The following is a 27,263-nucleotide window of genomic DNA, read 5'->3' on the forward strand; positions in this document are numbered from 1 at the left end:
GTAGCAGCGGTATTTTCCTGGTGCCACAGAGTTATTTGCCCCCTGTAGCAAGTTCAGAACTATTTACCCTGGCATGGGCAGTTCAGGTAGTATTAGGTCTCTGACTGACTTCCATAGTCTAAAGATATAGAAAGGAGGAGGGGATACGGGTGTCGTGAGGGGAGTTTTGTTGTAAGCCTATGTGTCCTTGGATCAGCTAGTGGTTGCAAGTAACCTGTGAAATGGGGGAGAAGTGCTGATTGTACGCAAGGTCATTGAGCTTTAATTCATGAGTTGTTTTTTGTTTTTTGTTTTTATTTTTAACATTCTTTTAAATTCCTGATGTCCTCAACCATGGAGACATTGAAATTGCTTTATCTTTGGTGCATAATTTCTGTTGTGGAAGGGTTTGAGAAGAGATCAGAAAATATGTTTAGTCCACCATCTCATGGGAAAGAGCATTGTTTTTAAAAAGATAGAATAAAATGCATAGGATTACAGAGGAAACCAATTATATTGAAAAATGGTTGTTGGAGTATTAAAAAACAAAACAAATCCATATGACCAAAAGTTATGAACCTCTGATGTACAAAGCAATGAGCTGAGTTTTGGAGGGAAGGATTCTAAGTGGCAAAGGTGAGTCGAAAAGACCTGGATTAAAATTTGGCCTTAAACACTTTCTAACTGTGTGACCCTGGGCAAGTCATTTAACCCTAGTTGTATAGCCCTTGCCTTTCTGTCTTAAAGTTGTTACTAAGACAGAAAGTAAAAGTAAAAAAAAAAAGATATTATGGCTGAATACCCTTTTTTGCCTGTGCTGTTGGGCTGATTGGTCTCTTTGCCTCACTCCACTTTATCCTGCTCTCTCACCTGGCTAATTGATCTACCTAAAGACAAGTTTCACCATATCACTTCCTAGAACCCTCTCGCTCTGTATCTCTGTCTCTTAGGTTCCCTGATTTCTTTTGAGTCTCATCCAAAATTCCACCTTCTATAAGAAGCCTTTCCAGATTATCTAAAATAATCCCGTAATTATCTTGTTTGCATATAATTGCTGTCAAGTTGTTTCCCAATAGACTGAGCTCCTTGAGAGGAGTGGTTGTCTTTTGCGTCTTTGTATTTTCAGTGTTTAGTTAGTAGATCCTTAGTATATCCTTAATAAATATAGTAGATCTATAATAAATGCTAGTAGACTGCTAGTTGACCTACATCGTAGAGAGCTTATGGTTTGAAGACAATAGAGAAACATTGGTATTTGTGCAGGAGAGGAATAAAACTTTAAGAATTTTTTTTTTAAGAAAAAAAGTACTTTAAGAAATTCACTGAATTTATTTTTTAAGAACTCTTACCTTCTGTCTTAGAATCAGTATCATTTTCAAGGTAGAAGAGAGGTATGGGCTAGGCAGTTAGGGTTAAATGACTTGCCCAGGGTCACACAGCTAGGAAGCATCTGAAACCAGATTTAAACCCTAGGATTTTCTGTCTCCAGGCTTGGCATTTTATACACTTAGCCACTTAGTTGCCCATAAGAAATGTATTTTAGCATGTATGTGTGTTATTATAGTCTAATATGATAAAATATTATATGCTGGTATTTGGTGAAATTGAATTTGTACTATTTTCTCATTTAATGACTTAAATTTGTAAAACCTAAAGGAAAATATTCCTTATTTGAAAATCACTGTTGTATATATAAGCATATATATTATGTTTAACTTTGTGCTTTGGAATTAGATATGAGTGAATGCCTCTCCATTCATAGAAAAAACCAGAAGGCCTTTGAACTGAAGGAGCAGTTTGATTGATAGAGGAAAGCACTTGCCTGTTGATCTGCACCACAATTGCTCTTAAGATGAAGGACCAAACAACTTTTTAAAACTTTCTCTAGTATTTTTGTTGTTTTCTTTATTGAGGCTGCTTTTAAATTAGAATTTTTAATTGACTAAAATCCAGCGTGTATTTTTGTGATTTTTTGCATTTGAAATTTATTCTTAATACTGAATCTTCCAGACTTAGAGAAATGGCCAGAGTTTGCTTTGATATATTCAACATGATTAATTTTTATTCCTTTCTTAAACAACAAGTGTCACAAATTTGGACACACTTCAAGTTTTGTAGTCTCACTATAAAAGTGTGGGTAAGCCAAAATGCTGGATTGTTATGTTTTCTGATATTGAAATAGATAACAATTTATGTTACGAGTGGAGCCAAAAGCACCTGGCTTCAAGGAGTTAATTTTTAGCTTGTATTGATTTTAGATAATGAAATTAGTTGTGTTTTTAATGGGGGGAAAATCTTCTCCCAGATTTCATGTCATTTTAACAGAGTAAAACCTAATGGTAGGTATCATATCTCTCCAAAAATATCCCTTTTTCCCCTCCATTCATTCAACTAGAGATAGATATAAAATGCTTCTTATGGGTGCTATTTTTTTTTATTTAAACCCTTATCTTCTGTCTTGGAGTCAATACTGTGTATTGGCTCCAAGGCAGAAGAGAGGTATGGGCTAGGCAATGGGGGTCAAGTGACTTGCCCAGGGTCACACAGCTGGGAAGTGTCTGAGGCCAGATTTGAACCTAGTACTTCCCGTCTCTAGGTCTGACTCTCAATCCACTGAGCCACCCACAGTTGCCCCCTTGCTTTAACTCTTAACAGAGGTGTATACACACACATATGTAGGGTTAGGTCACACAGCTAGGAAATGACTGAGGCCACATTTGAACCCAGGACCTCCTGTCTCTAGGCCTAGCTCTCAATCCACTGAGCTACCCAGCTGCCCCCGGTGCTATTTTTTTTTTTGCAGGTTTCTGCTACCTTTGCGTGTTGAAATATCTAATATTTTAGGTTTGGTATTCTCAAAGACACTATTGAAGGATTTTTAAATAGCATAAGATAACTTGTAAGGAGTGTTTAAACTGTATGTATTTGGAATGCAATCTCTAATAAAGTGGATTACCTTTATTCCCATTGTGATACTGAGTGTCACAAAAGAAATTACCAAAAAAAAAATGTGTTGTTGTTTTTTTCCCCTAAAGGTCTGAAGTCCACAGAAATTCAAAATAGGTATTGGGAGATTTCAATAAAATAAATAAATGTCTTCTGGAAGAGAAACATGATGATTTGGCATTGGCACTTGCTACTTTAGCTGAGTTTCTTTTATTTCTGGTTCTAATTTTTATTGAACCAACTGCTTCAGAATGCAGTCATGATGTTTCTATGCATTTTCTTTTTTCAAGTTTTTTAAATAGGCTTTTATTTATTATGCTCTAAAGTATTTTCATTGCAGGATTATAATAATGGTTTTTATTACTACTTTTTCCCTGAGACTATTAACATAGAAGAGAAAATTTTAAGCATCTTATAAATACTGATTTTTCTACTATCCCAATTTCTGATTTCCTTGAAGCTTTGTAGCTTCAGTGGTTGTCTTGTTGTTCATTCATCTTAATTATGTCTGACCCCATTTCGGGTTTTCTTGGCAACAATATTAAAGTAGTTTGCCATTTCCTCCTCCAACTCATCTTTTTACAAATGAGGAAACTGAGGTAAACAGGGTTGAGTGACTGGCCCAGGGTCACATATAAAGTGTCTGAGGCCAAATTTGAACTCATCTTCCTTACTCTAGGCCCACACTGCTCTATCTGCTGTGGTCTATATTGATCTTTTTGCTTTCTAAATTTTTGTAGCACCTTATTGCCTGTATACTTTGGATTATTTTCTGACCTGTTTCCTTCCTTTAATATATCTTTCTTACTCTTCCAGGAAGAATGTCAACTCCTTGGGGACAGAAATTTTATCTTCAGCTTTTTGTTAATATACTTACAAAATACTGTAATAGTAATGGACATCTAGCAGTCAATTAATACATATTTGTGGAATTAAAATGTTTATTTTAAATCTTAATGAGAAAATTCCCCCTATAGTTAGAGAAAGCATTATTGTTTAGGGAATAAGAAATGTATGGGAGGGAAATCAGACTGGGAATTTTTCTCTTGAACGTTACATCTAAAAAGTATTTTAAATGTATGTGATGCAATTGTAGATGGAGAGATGTGAAATTATTAGTATATTTATAGAATAATGAAATTCAAGGGTTATGATTTAAAAGGTGGTTAGACTTGTTTATATGTGTTCTGAGGTCCTTTCCCTGAAAGAGGCAGCATGCTATAGTACTGACATCAGCTGTAGCTCTGGATCTGTAATCCTCCTGATCCTCTGCAGGATCACTTTTACATAGGTGGAACCGTTTCTGTTTTTCAGACTTTAGTATCTCAAATCTACTTAGTTTGATAAGCATGGAGATAGTTCCTTACCAGTGCAATCCCCTGATGCTATACTAGGCAATCTGCATGAATTAATGTAACCTTGAATATTTGTTACCTAGTAGCCATGGTGCTATGCCTTCCCAATTTTAGGTTGGTGGGTCTGCCAATCAAAACTCTACTTGAAAATGTTCCAGCTCGAGCTTGTGTTCCACTTTGGAAGGCCAAAGGTTATCTCTATACCACAAAGAGGCATTAGAGTAGGACTTTTGTAGAGTATTCTATTTTAGGAAGTTCCAAACCATATATTCTTATTCATCTGACAGTGAGGATGACAATATCTGGGGTTCCTCATGAATCATCCCCCTCATGTGGTTTTCAGTTCAGAGGATACAGCATTCCTGTTACTGATGTGAAGAATGTTCTGGAAAAGTAGTTAATTAGAACCCAAGGGAATAAATTGTGGTATTCCTACTAGCTACATCAAGTGCTTAAATTAACAAGGTTGAGGTTTAGCAGAAGAGAGCACGTTTGATGTAGAAATGAGAGCATTTGGTTTAGCACTCTGGCTCTGCCACTTAGAACCACTGTGACTTTGTGTTGGTTACATCTTCTGAGTCTCACTTTTTTCATAGCTTGTCAAATTAGGGGGTTGGACTAAAGGCCCTTCCAATTTAAACCTTAAAAATATACCTGGTGTCTCCTGTGATTTTTGATCCATTCTTTGTGAAGAACTGTGTTTAATTTTAACAGGCAGTTGTTACAAAATCATGTGAAACTCATAGCTCAGTTGAGTTGTTTTGGAATAATACTATTATAACTGCACCAGACCTTGATTTCTTTTGTTTCTCTTTTCTTTTTCTTTCTAGATATTTGTATCATGTTTTGACCAAAAACACCACAGTAACTGAACAAAACCGGAACTTACTAGTGGAAACTATACGTTCTATCACGGAGATTCTTATTTGGGGGGATCAGAATGACAGCTCCGTATTTGAGTAAGGACTCTTTTTTTATTTTTTCTTTCTTTTGAATGTTTCTCAAAATGTATACCATAGATTGTCCCTAGGGACATCAGTATTTGGGCGTAGATTTTTTTTGCATGCTCTCATTGTTGCTACAATATAAAGGCATAGCATGTAAAATTTAAAAGATAATGTAAAAGAAAGCTACAGCCTTCAGAAATCACAATGTAGTACTGTATAATTTATTCCCTAAACATTGTCTAATGATCTTTCCTGTAAACAATGTCTAATGATCTTTCCTCAAAGTGTGAGAAAAGACTCCTCCTCTAGTTAGATTTAAAATGAGACAAATTTGAATGTCACCTTTAAGAAAAATAAGGATATTCTGAAAAATTCTACATGCTTATCCAGCACTTTGGTTAAATAATAATGGCAAAATTGATGTTGGAAGATCCTAATCTGAATACCCCTTTAAAATTCTTGCTAGTTTGATGGGTGCCATTAAGAACCAAGAGGAAAAATGTGGTGGATTCAAAAGAGATGCTGTTTAGAAATATAACCAAATTTCTTATGGGCTATATTGGAAAAGATATTAAAAGAAAGTTGGAAAAGGTTATCCTGGGTGTCTACTTAGGGAAATATTGTTAAAGAAAGGATTACAGCAACTATATCTATTTTCTATACCTGAATTTGCTAAATTTGTTTATTTTAAAAGAATCCAAATTAAGAATAAACCATTTATTTTTACATAATTTATATAAATTTTTAATCTGAAGAGAAGTGAGAATGTAGACTTCATGACCTTCTGTTGATATATATATCAGTAAACATTAGATAATTCTTGATCAGTTAAAACATTTCTCATCAATCTTCTTGATTTTTGACTTGAAAATTATACTTAAGATCAGTCAGTATTTAGTAACACGTTTATTTTGCCAGCAACTTTAGCTACAGTTTTCAAAATATATCGGGAATATAAGATATGTCTTAGCATACACAAATACTAAAGTAAAATATTAAGGAGATGACTTTAAGTGTTAAAGTAGTATTTATTGACTTTATAAAATTATAAATGATTTCATACTTGTATAACAAGTGAAGTAATTTCCCATCCTGCTTAGGTTCTTCTTCAGTGCTTTTTAGGATAGATAATCTGTTTCCATGCCCTTTGAGCTAGAAGACATGCATTTTATTGAATTTATAAGCACCTGTTCTTACATTTTCATTTCTGTAAAATTTAAGATCTTTTCAAACATCATTTATTTCTTTTGTACAGGAAGACATTTTTCTTTATTTTGTACTCATGGTTGGGGGCGTGAATCATAATAATATTCTGTGTACTGTATATGATATGAATTGAATATTGTGAGTATGAAAAATGCACCACTAACTCTCTAATTATATCCTAGCTTTTTCCTGGAGAAGAATATGTTTGTTTTCTTCTTGAACATCCTGCGTCAGAAATCTGGTCGTTATGTCTGTGTTCAGTTGCTACAAACCTTGAACATCCTTTTTGAGAATATTAGTCACGAGACCTCACTTTGTAAGATTGCTTTTTTTTTTGTCTTTAAACCATCTGACTCTATTTGCCAAGTAATTTACACCTGGGGTTTGTAGTTTAAAATAGATCATCATTTAAAGTTAAGCAAAATAAAACATAATGGTTTGGCTGGTCAAATTACACAGGACTAAAATCTATCCATTACTTGGGAAGGATTATTCGGCATTTGATTTTAATATCTAGCTGTTAATATGTTCAGTTTTTTAGGGATGTTGATTAGTACATTCTATATGTATGTAAGCTGATGTAGTGGTCATATAGGCAAACAGTTCCCAGCTCACAAATTATTTGTGTTGAACAAAACACAAGAATGACTATAATGGTGATCAAGGGGGGTGGTAGTACCAACAAGAGAGAAAGGAAAGTTGGGAGAAGGGCTATGCTTAGGAGAGAGATATACTGAGTTTGAAGTGACAGTAAGACATCCAATTATATCTTCCCTGTAGATAGTTTGAAATGTAAGACTAAGTTCAGGAAAGAAGTTGGAGCTGGCTGTATACATGTGTATGCTTCATCTTATGCAATGGAAATAGATTCAATCATTAGAAAAGAAAAACCTATTATTTTTCCTCAAGGACTGACTTTCAAAGTAAACTTTTAAAACTATATTTTGGACTGCAGTATTTTTATTTGGAATTGTTCATTAGCATTGCAGTGATAATGTTTTATCTTAGTTTTCATTTAAAAGGAATTTCAGCTAGATTATCAGACTTTACAGCCATCTTCGGCTTTTCTTTTTTCATAGTCCTATGGGTCTAGTAAGTTGTCAAATCTTATCAGTGCCTCCTTAGTATCTTTTGAATTCTCTTCTTTCCACTCATACTGACAGGACCTTTATTTAGGTTCTTCATTACTCATGGCTTGACTATTAAGGCAGCTTCCTAACTGATATCCCTCCCAGCTTTAAGTTAATCTTTTAAAATCACAGGTCTGGGGGGCAACTGGGTAGCTCAGTGGATTGAGAGCCAGGCCTAGAGACAGGAAGTCCTAGGTTCCAGTCTGGTCTCAGATACTTCCCAGCTATGTGACCCTGGGCAAGTCACTTAACCTCTATTGCCTAGTCCTTACCACTCTTCTGCCTTGGAACCAATATACAGTATTGATTCCAAGACGGAAGGTAAAGGTTTTTAAAAATAAGATAAAATAAAATCACAGATCTGATCCCATTGTTCCCATACTCTGAAACTTTCAATGACTTCCTTTCCCCATAGGATAGAATGTATACTCCTTAGATTGGCATTCAAGGCCACTCACAATTTGAATCCAACAAGGAACTACACCAGAGTGGGAGAGAATGCTCTGATGTAAATTGTAAATGTTAAGAATAGAAAGAACAAGGAGGAGGGAAGGATGTAAAAGTGAGGGGAATGTGTATGTATATACATGGAAAAGAAATGGATATTTTCGCACCTTAGACAATACATGCTGAAAGACAGGAAAAACCCAGGATGTGTGTCTCCTTATCCCTTGGAAGAAGGGAATAAAAGAGATATTGGTGAAGACTCGGAAACATAAAATTGTAAGCTATTTAGTCAAACTCTTGCATGAAAAAGAATCCCCTTACAGCCTACATGACAAATGATCACTGAGACTTTTCTTTCCTGAAATGAAGAGAGATGTGACAGTGTCTTATGCTAGTCACAGCTTGTTTGGAAGAGCCTTGGAGTAGGCAGAGTCTGTCAGCAATTTAGTATGAATGAGACAGACTCAAGTTGATTAATTTTAATTTCTTCATTTTGGTTCTGGTTTTGAGATGGAAATAACCTGCTTGACAATCAGCCCTGCCCAAAACATTACCAATATTATGGATGACCTGGAGGATATTAGGATCTCTAGAGTTTTATACTGCACTAGACAGTGAGCTGGATCCTTTTTACAAATGTATAGATCTAGGTTAATACGTAATTAATAAAAAATTTTTTGAAAACTAATTATGAAGAGAACAGATACGAATAAAAATGTAAGTTGCCAAAAATTCCCTTCAAGTCAAGGAACTTCACTTCGTTCTTATCAGTTATATTAATAGTTTCTGCTTATGTGGCTCCTTCCTCTCTTTAGAGAAAAGAGTACAGTCTAACCAGATAGCATTAGTAACCAAGAGAGTTATTTAACTTCTCTAAACTGCAATTTCCTTAGCTCTAAAATGAGAATATATGTTATTTTGAAATCTTTGTGGGAAATGGTAGTGGGAAGCCTCAAATAAAAATATGCTTACTCTCCTTGGTATTTCACCAATTAACCTTTGTTCATTTATTTTTATTTACAAAGTTCTGTATTCTATATTGGGAGACATTTCAAGATAAATAAGTTCTTATCCCTAATGGTATTTGTAATCTAGTTGAGGGGAGTATAGTTCATTCACAAATAGTTCCGTTGTGTCTAACACTTCAGGACCCTGTTTGTGGTTTTCTTGGCAAAGATACTGGAGTATTTTCCCATTTCCTTCTCCAGCTCATTTTACAGATGAGGAATCCGAGGCAAACAGTTAAATGACTTGCCCAGGATCTTACAGCTAGTAAAGTGTCTGAGACCAGATTAGAACTCAGGAAAATGAGTCTTCCTGACTCCAGACCTGGCATATTTATACCCTGTGCCATTTAACTGCCCAAATGACTATAGTACAAAATAAACTATGATTTGTTAAATCAGAGATACAAAGTGCTCTTCTTTGGAAGGCATAGAACATGTATAGGGAATGATGAGTAATCCATTTGTTGAAATTCAAACTTTATACATGTAAAGTTTTTAGCATTTAGCACATTAAACATTTTTAAAAAGGAATTGGGTCTGTTATAACTGCCAAATGAAGAATGTTATTGACAAAAGCTGGAGAGTTTGATGCTCATATATAATTTTATATTTTTGAAAATGTTAATGTAACTTTACAATTGCCTCCTCTCTACCTTCCCCCACTCCCTGCCTTGCTAAAGTTTTATTTTTCCATTGAAGTTGTTTCTTTGGTTTTAATGGAAAGGGTTCAGATTTGCTAGGGAATTGTTTGTCCTTGAATAAATTTTGAAGAGTAGAATATAAGAGAGAAAATTGTTTAAAGTGTTAAAATATTTACTTCCTTTACAACTGAAATAGAGATGCTTGACTGGTACTGCCACAGTAATGCAATATATTAAATTGTTTTTGAATATTCATTGAGTATGATAGATCCTATTGTGATATATCCTTTTTTGTCCCTAGATTATTTGCTGTCTAATAACTATGTAAATTCTATCATTGTCCATAAATTTGACTTTTCTGATGAGGAGATTATGGCATATTATATATCATTCTTAAAGACGCTTTCATTAAAACTCAACAATCACACCGTTCATTTCTTTTATAATGAGGTAAGTAGTAGCTATTGAAACAATTTTTTTGAAAACTCCATTATGAATATATGACTAAAGCTTATATTGTATTGTTTCTAGAAATGTTATCTATTTAAGCAAGTATGCCATCTTCTTTAAGTGGACTGTAGGAATGCATCATGTATGGGTAATCCAATAAATAATCAAAAAGTCATTTTTATTTTTATTTGGTTTTGGAATGTTTGGTTTTTAAAATAGATTTACCTTCCTTATTTTAATGTAAAAATCAGTTTGGATTCTTTGAACATATTCTGATTGATTGTGAGAAGGACCTAAAGGTATACCAAATGACTGGGGAAAAGCCTTTTTGTGATTTAAAATTTTATAGAAATTAACCATAAAATAAATGATGCAAGTAAGGGTATTTACAGAGAAGAGTGGCAATAATCTCTGAAAATTTACAGAAATGAAAGTTTGAGCCTTATTTTTTCTCCCTTTCCTATTGGTATAGAATAGGATCATATAAATGTATAATGGACAGAATCTTTTCTCTACATGAATATGATATTTAGATATGTGGCTCATGGCTATGAGGGTGAGGCATACTCTTGATTGCAAAGACCTATAAATGGATCATAAAAACAGACTACATAGATTCTCAGAATATCACTCTGTAATATTATAAATATTACCAATTTTATTATTATATTAATTATAAAATATAAAATTAAAATATAAATATAAAATATTATAAATTATAATATATAACATTATAAATAAATGTGTGGTTGTTTCTGTTAATTCTTCAAATACTGAGTAGCTACTAGATACAAAGTATTGTACTAGGCCCAGAAGGGGCAGAAATAAATAAGGCATGATCTCTGACCTTAAGGAGCTTACATTTCAGTAGGGGAACTATTACTTTCAAATATGTTGTTCTAGACTGTAACTTTAAGTTATGCATATATGGAACATTTTGGCTTTCGCTTGACCACGTTCCATTCTATATAAAGGAAAAAATGTCCACAAGAGGGCAGTAAGATCATTGTTAATGGTTCCATCCTGGGTTGCTATTCTCCTAGACTTGGATTACTTAGCATAGGCGCCATGGTGTAGCTAGTGCATTGTTAGTGTTTTTTCCTTTTTAAGTTCTTTAATAAAATGCTAGAGTGGCGAAAACCATCCTGGAGATTTTGTAACTTATTTTGCATGCCATTTATGTTTTAGCACACAAATGACTTTGCCCTGTACACAGAAGCCATCAAATTTTTTAATCACCCTGAAAGTATGGTCAGGATTGCTGTAAGAACCATAACTTTAAATGTTTATAAAGGTGAGTTGTCATGTATTTGTTCATATAATACTTGGTTCCTAACTTAGTAGTAGATTCTAATACTCATGTTTCTGTGCCTTTCTGTATTTTGAGGATAAACTACCAGTTTATTCTAAACTGAGTATAGAGATCACAGGCCTAAATGAAGATGCCTTTTAAAATTAGCATTTAATCATTACCATGATTTGCAAATCTATTTTTTACTAAGTGTAAGAATGGACACTTCAGATATGTGCTAGAAGTAATTATATTTGAAGAATCTGTACTATATAAGATTTTGATTAGAAAATTAGCTCTAAGACAAAGGAAAGTTGTTTTTTTAACCAAATTTGTTCCTTTGTTTTTACATGTAAAATGTGATAGGTAGCATTGAGTAGTGGATAGAGAGACATCCTGAGAACCAGGAAGACCTGGATTCAAGTCTCACTTCTGACACCTGGCTGTCTGACTTTGGGCAATTCACTGAACCTGTCAGTGCTCAATGTTGAAGGCAACTAAGACTATGAAAGAGCAGGGAAGGTGCCAGCCTGATTTAGGAATAGAATTCCCTTATTTGGGAGTTCCCTGTACCAGTGAAATGACACTCCAGTCCCTTTCCTTGTGTAAAATGTAGAGCTGTCACTTTCTTTAATATAGGAAGTCATTTTCATCTTCATGACCATGAGAGGGCAGCATAGTATTATTAGTGAGAGCATGCACCATTAATAAACTACTCTTTTAAGATGTTGCAACATGAAAATATTAAACTTAATGTTGGATAACAACTTTCCATGTAACCTATATACTGCCCAAAATACTGAGTATATACACCGATTTTCCTAACTGGAAAAAGTCATCTCAGTGGCAAGTCCTTTAAGGCTTTTTGCCCAAAGGAGGTACTGTTTCAGTGTGATAGTATTCTTTTTGCTTTAGTCAAAAGAGGCCACCCTGTTATTATATGCTAGTTAAATCTGTATTTTTTCCTGGGACAAAAAGTTTTAAGCATCGCATGTTGGGTAATTGTTAATTAAGGTGATGTTCTAATTAAACTTTGCACTCTAGTTTTTACTTTACAATGTATTAAATTTTAGAATCTCTCCAAATATTGAACTTAAGAAATGCATTATTCATTTCAGAGGTAGTAGTTTCTTGCTGTCTAGTTTGCACTTGTTCTTTTCTAACCTGTATCTTTTAGTTTAGATGCTTCCTGCTTTAGCTATTTATCCCTTTGGGAGGATGTCTCACCATCCCAGTTCCTAATCCTGTTAACTGTTGTCTGTTTTTTGCCCTTCCTTCAATGATGATTCCTGTGTTCCTTATTGCAGTGTCATGTAAGTTATTAACCACTCTTGGTTTTCAGCATTCTTGCTTTATTCTTACATGTAAATTAAAAATTTTGCTTGAAAATATCATTCTCTGCTTTAGTCTAGCTAAACTTGCTACCTAGAGACTGATAGGAAAGTAAACCCTTTAGTATATGTTATTAATATTCACCCAGACTAATTTGTCATACTAATGTAAGAATGTTGTAATTTAAAGGAAAATATCACAATAAATATTTTCAAGTAAGTCCCCAAAAGATTTAGAATGTTAATGTTGATTTTTCCTCCCTTACAATTTTTTCTTGGAAAGTTGATTTCTTTTCTTTTGCAAACTTTCTCAGTGGATAACCAGGCCATGCTGCACTACATCAGAGATAAAACTGCAGTTCCTTACTTTTCCAATTTGGTCTGGTTCATTGGGAGTCATGTGATTGAATTGGATACCTGTGTTCAGACTGATGAAGAGTAAGTAACTTTCTTCTGGTCCTTATTAGTGAAAGTATCATTTCTTGAAAAGTTTAGTTTTCACTAGGGATATGTGCACATAAGCTTCCTGACATAGATGTCAGTTGCATATACTTAAAAGCAATCTTCCTGCTAGAATACTATTTTCAAGGTGTCCATTTTTTGTAGCCTCTTTAGATCATTATGAAAATCTTGAGGATAGCAGTAATTTTTTAGCAAACAGCAAAACCTGCTGTGAGGGTTGGTGAGAGGAGAGACCGAGTATTGAAGGGACAGTCCAGATGTTTCTTCAATAGTTCATATTGTAGCCTAGCAGAAACCATTGTACTACCTTATACCTCACTCTCATTCTGTGGACATTAGATTCAAGTTTGAAATAGTTGTTTTTTTTTTCTTTTACAGACATCGGAATAGAGGAAAACTGAGTGATTTGGTAGCTGAACATCTTGACCATCTGCATTACCTCAATGACATCCTTATCATCAATTGTGAATTTTTAAATGATGTACTTACAGATCACTTACTCAATAGGCTTTTTCTGCCTCTTTATGTATATTCACTGGTAAATCAAGACAAGGTGAGTCTGGAGTTTAATGGAGATGTCATTAGGACTAAGATATTAAAAAAGCCAACATGTATTCACAAGGAGCAGCTACCTTGTTTAGAGCAGAGGGGCAGGTGCCCCAGTGCCTGGTATAGACTACAGATATTGAGATAATTTCCCTTTTCTCTTTTTTCCTTATGATTATTCTCTTCAAATGATTTTAAACCAGTTAATACAAACAAATTGTTGACATCAGAAGGAAGCTTAAAGCCTTTATTAACTTTTTTTTTGCCTCTTATATTTCTCACTTGAGATTCTTATTACTTACAATATACCTATATATTTGCAGGCAGTAATTGATCTGGAGATGATTCAAAAGAAAGAACAAATAATCTCTTAATAAAAATACAGTGCAAGTATATGAATATATACTAATGTTTTAAGAAGTACTGAGTTGGTCAGCTAAGTGGTTCAGTGGATAGAAAGCCATGTCTAGAGAAAGGAAGTCCTGGGTTCAGATTTGACCTCAGACACTGACTCCATGGACCATGGACCATGGACAAGTCACTTAATCCCTATTGCCTGGCCCTTACTACTCTTCTACTTGGTATCAATTCTAAGACAAAAGGTAAGGATTTAAAAAAAAAAGTACTGAGTATCCTGACAAATGACACAGTAAACTTTGTCCTGCTTGTAGATCATCTTTGAACATTCTAAAGCTACCTTAACTGTTTAAAATATGGAGAAATCCTTTTTAAGGCTGATCCCAGAGACCAGTTTCTCTTAAGGACTGTCTGAAATCTTGGTTGGTATTGAGGTTAATTTTAGATACAGCTTAATTGACCTGTGAGTTCACTTTATTACATATAGAACTTTATTAGAAATGATTAGCTTTCTGGGCCTTTCTGGATTAGAAAGGACTATGATCTATATAAAGGAATTGCTAGGGCCATTTCTGATCTGGATCTTTGGAACTTGGATCATGTTAATTGGAGGAGTTTGGGGAAGGAGAAGGAAGAGACTGAGACCAAAGATCCTGGGGCATTTGCTTCATTGTGTGATGTTAAAAAAAAAAGATGATGATAATGAAGAAGAAAAAACCCTAAACCTACCAGAGCACATGATTTTAAGAAATAATCATGTATTAATTATTTTTCCTAAGGAGTATACCTATACTTTTCCTTTAGGGAAGGATCATAAGGCTTTGACTTTAAACAAGAGAAACAGATTAAAAAAAACCATTTAAACACTAATTAGATTCAGGTGAAGCCAATTTGAGAGTACATATTTTCTACCTAAAATATTCATCTTTGCTTCTTATACTTTGAAAGTTGCCATACAGTAATTGGGTACCACAAGAGTCCTTTCAAGTAAGCTTGCTTTTGTAGTAAAGCAGCTGTTTGAAATTAACATTCCAGAGAATTTAAGAAGAAAATTGAATGCTTTTTTCTGAGGTCTTGGACCTATATCTTTTTGTTAATGAAGAGGATTTTAAGATGAAAAGTGACATACTTATAAATTGTATTAAATGAGGTTATATCAATGATTTATTTTCTGAAGAAAAATTTTACATGAATGGGGAGAGGATAATGTGGGAGAGAATTAATGAATTAAGGTTTTGTAGTTTGCAAGCAAGCATTTGTGTGATTTTGAAATATTTCTTCTCCCCTCTTTCCCTGTCACCCCCTTCTTTTTTCCCCAGGGAGGAGAACGTCCAAAAATAAGCCTTCCAGTTTCCCTTTATCTTCTGTCACAGGTACGTTTGTTAGCTCCATTGTATTACTAAAGTATGTCAGGACTTTTCAGCTAATTAACTTTGTGTGATGTCTTACAGGGGCTCTGCCTGGCCTTTAGACATCAAATATCCATTCCATGTCATCTTCTCCCCTTTTTTTTCCCTTACTCTTTAGCAGTATTTCTGAAATGAAAATAAAAGGCAAAAAAAAGGGAATTATAGAAAAATCTTTGCTTTAAATTTTATGTGATGAAGACATGAAGTCTAGAAGCCATGAAGAACTGGTATACATCTAATAAAATGATAATGCATGATAGATCATTTTTAAAGGAAAACATACTATTAATAATCACATGAAATGTATCCCTACTCCGTAGTAATCAGAGAAATTGCATCAGTATAACCTTTGAATATCACTTTACCTAGAATGACAAAAATAGCAAAAAATTAATTCCCTTTTGGCTAGAATGCAGGGGGAAAGTTCGTAGATCTGTCAACTGGTGAAATGTTTTGGAGAGCAATATGGTAATGCATAATGAGTCATAAAACCAGTTATGCCTTTTGATTGAGTGATTCCAGTGCTAGCACTTAGTATCCTGAAAATAGCCTGGAGACCACCTACTCCAGGTTCCCCATTTTATATATCTATATCTATATCTATATCTATATATATTTTAAAAATTTTTATTTAGTCAATTTAGAACATTATTCCTTGGTTATAAGAATCATATTCTTTCCCTCCCTCCCCTCCTACCACCCCTTCCTGTGGCCAACACCCAATTCCACTGGGTTTTACGTGTGTCCTTGATCAGAACCTATTTCCATGTTGTTGATGTTTGCACTAGGATGTTCCTTTAGGGTCTACGTCCCCAAACATATCCCCCTCAACCCATGTAGTCAAGCAATTGTTTTTCTTTGGTGTTTCTACTCCCACAGTTTTTCCTCTGAATGTGGATAGTGTTCTTTCTTGTAAATCCCTCCAAAGATCACTGCATTGCCACTAATGGAGAAGTCCATTACATTCGATTGTACCACAGTGTATCAGTCTCTGTGTACAATGTTCTCCTGGTTGTGATCCTTTCGCTCTGCATCACTTCCTGGAGGTTGTTCCAGTTCACATGGAATTCCTCTACTTTATTATTCCTTTTAGCACAATAGTATTCCATCGCCAACATATACCATAGTTTGTTCAACCATTCCCCAATTGAGGGGCATCCTCTCATTTTCCAATATTTTTGCCACCACAAAGTGCAGCTATGAATATTCTTATACAGGTCTTTTTATTATCTCTTCCCCATTTTATATATAAGGAAATCAAAGTCTAGATAGTTTAAATGATTTGCCCATAGTCACATAGCTAGTTAGATAACAGAGTTTGAATGAGAATGAGAGTCTTCAGACTCATAATGTAAAAACTACTTTATTATTCAGAAATTAAAAACCCATATATTCAGTGATTAGAGAATGGCTGAACACATTGTGGCATGTTAATATAAGAAATATTATTGGCACAGGGGGAAAAGACCAAACAATAAATGTGAAGTATACAAGGAATTGTGGAAAGACAAAATGAAAATTAAGATCAGTAAAAGCACAACTATATGTTAACCATAACTATGTTAAAACATCAACCAACAAAAACAGTCAAAGATAGCAAACTTCAGCCTGGAAAAGGACATAGTACAAAAAACACTGTTTGCACATTAATTCATTTAGTTACTTTTTAAATGCTAAGGGTTTTATGTAAAATTTTGTTCCTTAGTTTGAAGTTTTTATTGTATTTGCTAATATTTATAGTAAAATAGTTTTTAAAATAGTTAGAAATTTACTTTTCTAGTGATGGGGTAAGGAAGATGTTATGTAACAGCTTCATAATAATAAAAATAATCTTGAAATGAAAGCAAACACTACATGCATTTATAGGAACATAGGATCATTTAGTTCAGGCCTCTAATCTGATGAGAAAACTGAAGACCTAAAAGGTTCAGTTATTTACCCATGGTCATATAATAAGTGCTGGAGATGAGATTTGAACTCCTGACTCCAGATCAGATGCTCTTTCCATTATACCATCTTGGTAATCCATAGACTAGATATCTAAGAGCAGCATTTAGAGATGCTCATAGTATTTTGGAAATCCATATATTTCTATTTCTATATATTTTTAACAATATGAAAATCTTTATAGAATTTTTAAGTAAAGCCCTTAACTTCAAGACAAGGGATATACATGTGGGGAATCACAATATAACATTTCATTTAGTAAAAATGTATTTTAAAAAAATTTATTGTTTTTATTAACTGTGTTTTGATACCAAATTAGAATATTGCTTTTGTTCAAGTAAACTTTTGACTGTTGTCATTTTTTTTATCTTATGAGTTTTGTATATTTAGCTAAAGCTGTCTTATTCTTCCCCCACCTCAAGAATTGTACTTCCTTCCCATAATTATGTAATATTTACATGGAAGGAAAAACTCTATGGTAACCTAGTTATGTAACATTTTAAAATATTTTTATTATGAATAACCCAAATTCTTAAGTCATTTTGTTTTATTGTCAAATATTCAAACATTTGACCATAGGTTGGTTCAATTTCTTAAAATAGAAAAGGTATTTATCTTGATGAAAAATCGAGGGTATTTTTGATCTTAGTTCCTGAGCTTTATCCAGTTTGAGGATAAAGTTTGTTTCATGTTTCTCAATATGGAATTTTGAGTTGAGAGCTTTCCTGCATCCTTTTAATAGGTACATTTTAAACTTTTGATGGTAACCGAACAATTTTCATGTTCATGCATCTTGTTATAGGTGTTGTCCTTAATCTCATGTATGTTTTTGCATGAGCTTAGCATTTAAAAACCTCGCCTATTTTGGCAGGCAGGTTTGGTGGCTGCCACCTTATGAAAAAATAAGATGCCAACATAGCTCATTTGTATTCTGGGAGTTAGGTAGGCTTTTCTTGCTGGTAAAAACATTCTCTGTACCTTCTGGTTGTTCCTTTTGAAACCTAGTAAGTGGAAGCATATTCTCTGTACCTTTCCAGTCCTTTTAGAGTCTTCTAGAGTTCTGAGTCTAGTCAGGAAGACCTAAATTCAAATCCTGCTTCTCATGGGCTAGGTAACTATGGGCAAGTTACTTGACTGATAACCCTCAGTTTCTTCATTTGTAAAATGGAGATAATAATTGTCTACCTCAGGGGGTGTTGTGAAGATCAAGAGATGTGAATGGATTAATGTGAACAAGAAAGTATAAAGCATTTAGTAAACCTTCAAATGCTATAAAAATGCTAGCTATTTTTGTTATTCTTACATTTATTCTCCTCCATGCACCCTAAAATCCAACATATTTTAAGTTCTTTAAACATACCACGTCATCTCTCATCTCTGTGCCTTTGCACCATCTACCCCTTCACCTCTGCCTCTTAATCCCTGCCTTCCTTCCCAACTCATTTAGATCTACTTTCTCTAAGAGGCCTTTCCCAGATCTTCTAGTTGCTAATGTCTTCCCCTCCCAGAATGCCTTCTATTTACTGTGATATATCTTGTATGTCCCCAGTTATTATTTACATGCTGGTTCCCCCATTAGAATTGAAACTCCTTAAGGACAAAGTTTATTTTGGCCTTCCATTGTAACTAGTGCATAGCACAGTGCTTGACATATGCAAACTATTTAATTAATGTTTCTTGACTTGACTTTTTATTAACTGACATTACATTATAGAATGGCAAATGCTAAAGACACCTATGCTATGTCTGAGGTATTGGTAGGGAAGAATGGTGTTGTCTGTACTCTGTCTTGGAGAAGTTCTTTTTTTTCTCCCTTTTTTTTGGTGGTTGAATTCAATTTGTGTACTGTTTTTCTTCTTTTCTTTTCTTTATTTTTTTAACAAAAGCAATTATGCATACTTTACTCTTTCCAAAAATTTAAATTCTTCTCATAATTTTTTATTGTATTATAGTATTCCATTAGATTTATATGCCATAGTTTATCCAGCCATTCTTCAACTTGTAGACAATTGACCTGTTTCTAGTTCTTTGCAATGAAAATAATGCTGTTATAAATATTAGATATTCTTGAGCAAATCCCTTCTTTCTCTGGAGATTGGAAATACAAAGATGTCTAAGGGGGCAGCTGGGTGACTCAGTGGATGGAGAGCCAGACCTAGAGACTGGAGGTCCTGGCCTCAGACACATCCTAGCTGTGTGACCCTGGGCAACCCCCATTGCCTAGCCCTTACCACTCTTCTGCCTTGGAACCAATACATAGTATTGATTCCAAGATGGAAGGTAAGGGTTTAAAAAAAAATGTCTAAGATCTCTTAGTTCTATGATTTCATGATAGTCTTTATCCAAACAAAATAACTTTATTTTATCATTTTGGTAAAGGTGTGTGTGTGTGTGTGTGTGTGTGTGTGTGTGTGTGTGTGTGTGTGTGTGTGTGTGTGTATTTACAAATGCTTCATTCTAATATATTATTTCCTTTTTTTTTTTAGGTTTTCCTAATTATACACTATGCACCACTGGTGAACTCATTAGCTGAGGTCATTCTGAATGGGGATCTGTCCATATTGTGTTGTGGGACTGAACAAGATGTTCAGAGATGTTCTGTAAGTCTTTCAATTTCATAATATGCCTTGACTATGTTAAAGAAAGAGTACATTAAATTCTTTTTGAAAGGTCAAAATCAGTGTTTTGTTTGTATAATGAAGACTTGAGAGAGGCATTATGGCCTAATGAATAAAGAGCTGACTTTGGATACAGAATGACCAGTATCACATCATTTTGAAAACATCCTTGTGCAATTTAAGGTCATATAAACTCTCAAGGCAATGATGCCTCCTAAATTGGTATTCCTTACCTATGAGGTCCCTATACTGATCAAATCACAAATATGGGCCCCAAATCTCTGAAAAGCTTAACTATGTAAATTATTAAAGTCAAGAAGATCTGCATTCAAGGTCTGCATCTGACCCACCATGGCGATGTGACCCTGGTCATGTCCTTAATAACTCAGTGCTCAAGGAAACTCTAAGACTAAGTTGCTGAACAAGGACTGATCCATATTAATAGGAGGAATGCTTCCTCGCCAAGAAGTCGCTGACCCCAGTGAGAGACAGAGCTAGCCAGACCCAGAAAAAATTATACATAAGTTGATCTATTGTTCAGGTGTATTAAAAATAATGCACAGGACATTCTGAAATACCAAACACTTCATTTAAGTTCTTTTATAAATACCAAGTGAACTTCCTAGGTAAAAAGATTCTATTTTAGAAAATCCATTTTTACATGTTGAGGTATTATGTATTATCAGTGATAGACTTGTAAATACTTATTATGTCTAGGATAAAAAGAGTTAACTTATTAGATGTTGAGTTTTTTTAGCCATACCTAAACACATGATTAAAATGTGATCTTGAAACATGCCATAGACTCAAAACAGTATAATTTCTTTAGACCTTAGCTTATCTGACACCACTTAGTTAAAAAGGAAAATACCAAAGCCTTCAAAATTTCTGATAATTTTTATAGACTTTTGTGGAATTAGCAAAATCAAATGGGTACAAGAAGAGATTGGATGGAGAGAGCACTGAAACTCTTCATATAAAAATTATTTGAAAAAGCTGGGTATGTTCACCTTGAAAAAAATTTCAGAGGATATGACATCTGTCTTTAAGTATTCAAAGAGCTGGGCTATGGAACAGGGTATTAACCTTGTTTGGATCAGCTATAGATGAAAGGACTAGATTCACTTGATAGAAGTTACAGAGATGCACAATTAAGTTCAATCTTAAGGAAAATTTCTGAAAAATGAAATCTGTTTAAAAGTAACATGGGCTGCTTACAGAGAAAGAAGGAACTCTCTAGCACTGAATATCTTCAAGTAGAGCCTAGATAATCATTCTTGAGGCATACAGTGGAGAACTTTTTTTCCAGCGGTATCAATTGGCCCTAGAGACCCTTTGGCTCCCTCTCAAGCCTGAGAATCTATGATTCTTTTTTGTTTCTTGTGACCTTTTCAGCCTCTCAAGGATTAGAGAAGTACTTCCTGAGAATTTACAGATAAAGTGAGTGCTCTAGGCAATGCTTTATGGAAGCCTTTGATAAATATTTGCTGTCATCCTTTAATGAAATTAATCCATGAATACTAAATCCAGTGGTGCCTAATGTGTCTTTCTGATGACAGACACTATTAATGGTCTATCAAAAATTGTACTTATATTCCATATCCATTTCAATGGTTAATTTATATGGTCAAGAAACTCATGGAAGATGTGATATCTTAAGTGATGAACCAGGAAATCACAATAATGTGGTCAAGAAACTCATGGAAGATGTGATATCTTAAGTGATGAACCAGGAAATCACAATAATGTGGTCAAGAAACTCATGGAAGATGTGATATCTTAAGTGATGAACCAGGAAATCACAATAATGTGGTCAAGAAACTCATGGAAGATGTGATATCTTAAGAGATGAACCAGAAAATCACAATAATGTGGTCTGCTGCTTTTTTAATTCATCAAAGGATAAATGCAAAAAGTTATTGGAGGCTTGTACATGGGTGATCTGCCCTTTATCCTAACTCTGTAACTACAAGAAGTGCAATAGAGACAGGGCTTTGTTAACCAGATTTTTCTTTTTCTTTTTTTTTTCTTCTATCTCTTGACTTATATTTAACTCCCTACTCTGGTATGCAAAAAACTTAAAATAAGCCTTGTGCTGAATGGAAGAATTGGCTGTTAGAATGAAAATGTCATCTTACTTATCCTGGTGTCTGAATTTGAAATCAGATATTGATGATCCTCTGGTGACCACAGTTTAAATTTGGGAAGAGTTCAAGGGAAATATAGTATAACTTGTTTGACAATAGTCATGGCAAGGTTACCTTCTTTCCTGATGAGTGAGAACTGCCTCCTCTTGTTTCCTGTACAACTCAGATGGGGTTTTATCACACTTGTTTTAAGTGTCTTGGTCTTTTTTAACCTACTTTTTCCTTCCTGTAACATTTAGATAAGTTACTGGTACTGCTTCATGTTACCAGCAGACTTTTCACAAAATAAAATAAAAATTGAACACAGAGAAGTTATTTGAAGAATATGCAATTTAGCACTAAATTCCCATATAGCAGCATAGTAAAATAAATAATCAATATTTGTATGTTGAAATATATTGTTTAGAATTAAAAATATATGAGTAAGAGTAATTTTTACTACTCTAGTTGTCTCGCAAAAGCAAAATACTGACTTCCAGTTTAAGGAAATGTTATATGAGAGCCCTAAGCTGGGAACTGGTAGTAAACTTTTTTGTTAAATGTGATTCTCTTCAGCTATCTCAAGATGTTTTGCCCTTCCCTATTCGCAGAATCAAAATAGTTTTAATGTACTTTGATTTAAAACAACAAATTAAGAGAAGTCTTATGACATTTTTGGTTCGAGCAAGGCTGGACAAAATATCATGAAACACCATTAGAATTGATTATCAGTACTTGAAAGAAGTTAGACATCTCTGTCGAACATACAGGGTTTTTAATCTACCTTTTCCTTTATCTTAAGGGCAACCTGGTTTCCAGGCAGGAACATGGACTTCAAGTCACATTCCAAATCTAGTTCTAATACTTGGTGATTATGGAAAGTCACTCTGTTTCTTAGCTTCTATGGCCATAAGATGGGCATAATATTGTCTTCCCCATTCTCTCTAGAATATCATCCCTGAAAGATGGGAGGATTTGTAAGCTGTTATTATATACAAAAAGGCGGGACTAGACCATAGTTCATGATAAAAAGTTCCAAGTGTTTCATTGGTTTGCAATACTATAACATGGTGTCCAAAATAAACTAATTCAGGCTTTGGCTACATTCATAGAGGCTAGAGTCCGGAACAAGAATGATGATAATTTTTTCCTACTCTATCTTGGTCAGGGCACATATTGTATTTTACATTTAGTTCAGGGCACCACATTTTAGAAAGGGAGAGAATAAAAAGAAGTGTACCTGGAAAAGGATCATGATTGGACTATATGCCTATATAGGACTATATGCCTCATAAGAATCAATTAAAGGGGGGAAGTAGCTGAGTGGCTCAGTGAAATTGAGAGCCAGACCTAGATGCAGAAGGCTTTGAATTCAAATCTGGCTTCAGACACTTCATAGCTGTGTGACCCTGGGTGAGTCATTTAACCTCCAACTGCCTAGCCCTTAGCACTCTTCTGCCTTAGTATTGATTTTTAAGACAGGGTAAGGGTTTTAAAAAAATCAAGAATCAGTTAAAGGAACTAAATATTTAATTTGGAGGAGAGATAATTTAGTGGTTTGGGGACAAAAGGGGATGGTGGCTCTCTTTTATTGATTTAAAGAGCTTTCATATGGAAATGATCACTTGTTTTATTTGTTCAGAAGGGCATTAGGATCAGCAGGTATTCAAAGAGAAACTTCCTAATAATTAGATATGTCCAAAAGTGAAATCAGCTGCTTTAGAAAGAAAATCTAATGGTGGGTGTTTTCAAGCAAAATCTGGATTGACTTGCTTGTTAGGAATGTTGTGAAAGAGGATTCCCATTTAGATACAAGTTAAAGTAGATGATTTTTGAGAGACTCTGTTTAACTCATATTGGGAGACCAAAGGAATGCTGTGTAACTAAAATTTAAGCTCTGTATATAGACTTGGTCTTATATGAATTATTTAAGTCTTTTACAGTACTAAGCATAGAGCTAAACATATAGCAGTAGTAGTAGTAGTAGTAGTAGTAGTAGTACTACTACTACTACTACTACTACTACTAAACATGTAACAGACATTTGCTAAACACCGGTTAGTTGAGAGGGTCAATTGATTGTACAAATGTAATGAGTTACAATAATGTAAAAAGTAGACACCTCTGGGAGCCTCACTGGCTTAGGACTAGGACCTACTGTATTAAATTGAGGTGGTCATTGGGTGATGGGTTCTCTAGACACCTTATACAACTCCCTTTTTGTGAGTCTTTTATCCTCTACACAAAAAGACAATATTGCTTATAGTTTTATTCTCTGTTAGAGAATATTCCATAAATAAACAAGCTACTTGCTTTTTCTTAACAGTTCCCTAATTTAGACATCTAAATAATCTACTCTGGGTTTCTCAAGCATTACTACCCAATGTGAGATGCTACCATGTTGTTTTTCCAATATGTGTGATTTCAGTCAGACATTAAATATTGTCTTCTACATATCAAAGTGTCTTAACTTCAAATCATGATTATATTTTCACTATGTATTCTAGTATGTAGATATCTAATATCCCTAACCTCATGTATGAACTAAGATTTAAGAGTGGTCTTAAGCATGCATATTTTGATTCTGAAAGCAATAACTGGCTTCAGGGAGGAAATTGATAATAATTGAGGAGGGGGAAAAATCAGCTTCCATAAATCAAGTTCCTTAATTGGTAGGTTATAAAATGATTCCACAAAGAATTAGAACTTAATTTGTGTTTTCCATTTTCACATGGCTATTGTGGTTTATCACAGTAATCCCTCAGTGGAATTATAACTCTATAATACAATTATCTCCTGAAGCATTCAGTGTGTTATTCTCATTAAATAAAAATATCTAGTAGAATAAAAGAAAAGTCATAGAATAAGCTTCTTCAAATTCTGGAGTACTTCACTGCCTATTCAGTAGTTTTACACAATCAAAGTCTTTATAAGTATCTTTTTTTTTTTCCTTGAAAAAAGAAGAAATGCTACTTCTGTAATGGGTAATATAAGCCTTGGAATCAGACCAGAGTTCAAATCCTCCGATACTCACTAGCTTTGTGACCCTGAGCAAGTTACTTAAATTCTCTGACCTTTAGTCTCCTCAAAATGGAGATCATCATAGTACCTATTTCAAAGATTTTTGTGAGGACCAAATAAGATAACATATATAAAGAGTGGTGCTAATTTAAAGTGCTATGTAATTACTAGCTTTTATTATGTTGTATAGGTTTTATTTTAGTACAGAGTTGTGATTTCATTGATATAGGGAACTTCCAGTGAAGAAATTCCTTCTACCTATGCAGATCCAATTTAAAAAGCATTTATTGATTACTTTCTTTGTGCCAGGCACTATTCCAGGCATAGTCAAAGAATGAAGCAATTCCTTTTCTTCAGGTGTTTAGAAATCTTTTGACCTTACCACCCTCATTTTATAGAGGGAAGACCTTGAGTCACAAAGAAGTAAATTACTTTTTTTTTTAAATCCCTATCCTCTGATATAGTATCAATTCTAAGACAAGTGTTGGACCATCAGAGTTAAGTGACTTGCTCAGGGCTTCACAGGTAGGAAATATCTGAGACCAGATTTGATACCTGATCCTCCCAAGTCTAGGCCTAGCTCTCTATCCATTGTGCTACCTACCTAGCTGCCCCATTTAATTACTTTTTTATCAGAGTGGATAAGGAATAGGATTTTGTGGTTAATTGAATATGTTTAGCACTATGATAGCTAACCTTTTGGGGACCCTGTGCCTTACCCCACCTACCCCCCAGACTGTGTGCCCATACCAACCCCCAATGCATGACACTTCCCACCCCCAACTGTGTGCCCCACCCCCTGACTGTGTACAGTGCCCCACCCACCCCTGCATTCAGAGGCAGAGTTGGGGGGTGGCAGCCAACTTTGGCCAGAGGTGGAGCCTTGGCTTTGCTGCTCCTGCTGGTGGAGGCAGGGTCATAGGGCTGAACTGGCACCTGTTGCTGCATGGTCCACAACTCTCAGCCCCTGAGACAGTGAGGCTAGAATGCCACACCCTCTACTTTCAGGAGTGGGGCCAGGCTCCCAGCAGGCCAACCCAAGGGCCTGCAGGTGCCCACAGAGAGTTCTCTGTGTGCCACGCGTACCATATGTTCACCATCATTGATTTAGCATAATGAATAGGAAAAGTCTTGGAATCAGAAAGACCTAGGTTCAAGTTCTTCCTATGACATTTACTAGCTGTGTGACCCTGGGCAAGTCATTGAACATTTCAGACCTTAAGATAACTATCTTGGCTATAAATTGGAAAGAAGGTGCCAATTTGCATTTATTGAAAGAGTTTCCTTATCTAGGAATTTTCTATGTCCATGAAACACAGGTCCAGTCCCTATCCTTATTAACTGAGCATTATTATTATAGGTTCCTTAAAAGGTTATATACTTGAAGAAACAGAAATCAGTGTAATCCTTAATATAAGGATACTTTACACAGATACTTCAGAAATCTGATCTTTTTAGTGGATACTCTTCTCTAGAGCAGAAAATAAACCTGTTCAACTTAGTAGATAGCCTCCGAGGATTGCTGCAGCCAAAAAAAAATCACCTTGTTGCCAGCTTGTTAATAAGCTTCTCTATATTTAGCTAGACTGGTTCTTATAAACACACAAAGTATTCAGCCTCACAGAATAAACTATATAGTTCTTAACTGGTGAGTTAAATTTGTCCTCATAGGTACTACTGAGAGTAGAATGGGATATTACTCTAAAAAGGATATCTAATTCAAAAGAAGTAAGATAGGTAATGGGTAAAGATGAGAAATGGATTAGGGCTAATATTATATATTAGGAAGGTATACCATGGGCAGCTAGTTAGCACAGTAGATACAAGGCCAGACCTGGAGTCAGGAGGACCTGGGTTCAAATTTGAACCCCTAAATAATTCCTATTTGTGTGACCCTGAGCAAGTCACTTAACCCCAATTGCATTGGCTTTATTGCTGTTCTTAGAATCAATACTTAACAAATTTTTTTTTAAATTTTATTTAGTCAATTTAGAACATTATTCCTTGGTGCCAAGAATTCCCTCCTTCCCCTCCCCCCACCCCTTCC

At 34.6% G+C, this 27,263-nt stretch overlaps 1 protein-coding gene across 6 annotated transcripts in view; it reads left to right on the forward strand.

Moving 5' to 3' along the window:
- The window catches only part of CLEC16A (C-type lectin domain containing 16A), a 248,519-nt gene that overhangs the window by 16,840 nt on the left and 204,416 nt on the right, over positions 1-27,263 (forward strand). For 3 of the 6 annotated variants that reach the window (XM_056806144.1, XM_056806145.1, XM_056806146.1), the window contains exons 2-9: positions 5,111-5,239; positions 6,616-6,749; positions 9,960-10,108; positions 11,297-11,414; positions 13,045-13,168; positions 13,571-13,745; positions 15,415-15,468; positions 19,938-20,051. In XM_056806144.1, coding sequence (XP_056662122.1) covers positions 5,111-5,239; positions 6,616-6,749; positions 9,960-10,108; positions 11,297-11,414; positions 13,045-13,168; positions 13,571-13,745; positions 15,415-15,468; positions 19,938-20,051 — 997 coding nt within the window. The remainder of the gene's footprint in view (positions 1-5,110; positions 5,240-6,615; positions 6,750-9,959; positions 10,109-11,296; positions 11,415-13,044; positions 13,169-13,570; positions 13,746-15,414; positions 15,469-19,937; positions 20,052-27,263) is intronic. The other 3 variants (XM_007498644.3, XM_007498645.3, XM_007498646.3) reach the window with 1 other exon arrangement.

This window comes from Monodelphis domestica, chromosome 7 (genome assembly GCF_027887165.1).
Source record: "Monodelphis domestica isolate mMonDom1 chromosome 7, mMonDom1.pri, whole genome shotgun sequence".
Lineage (NCBI taxonomy): Eukaryota > Metazoa > Chordata > Mammalia > Didelphimorphia > Didelphidae > Monodelphis > Monodelphis domestica.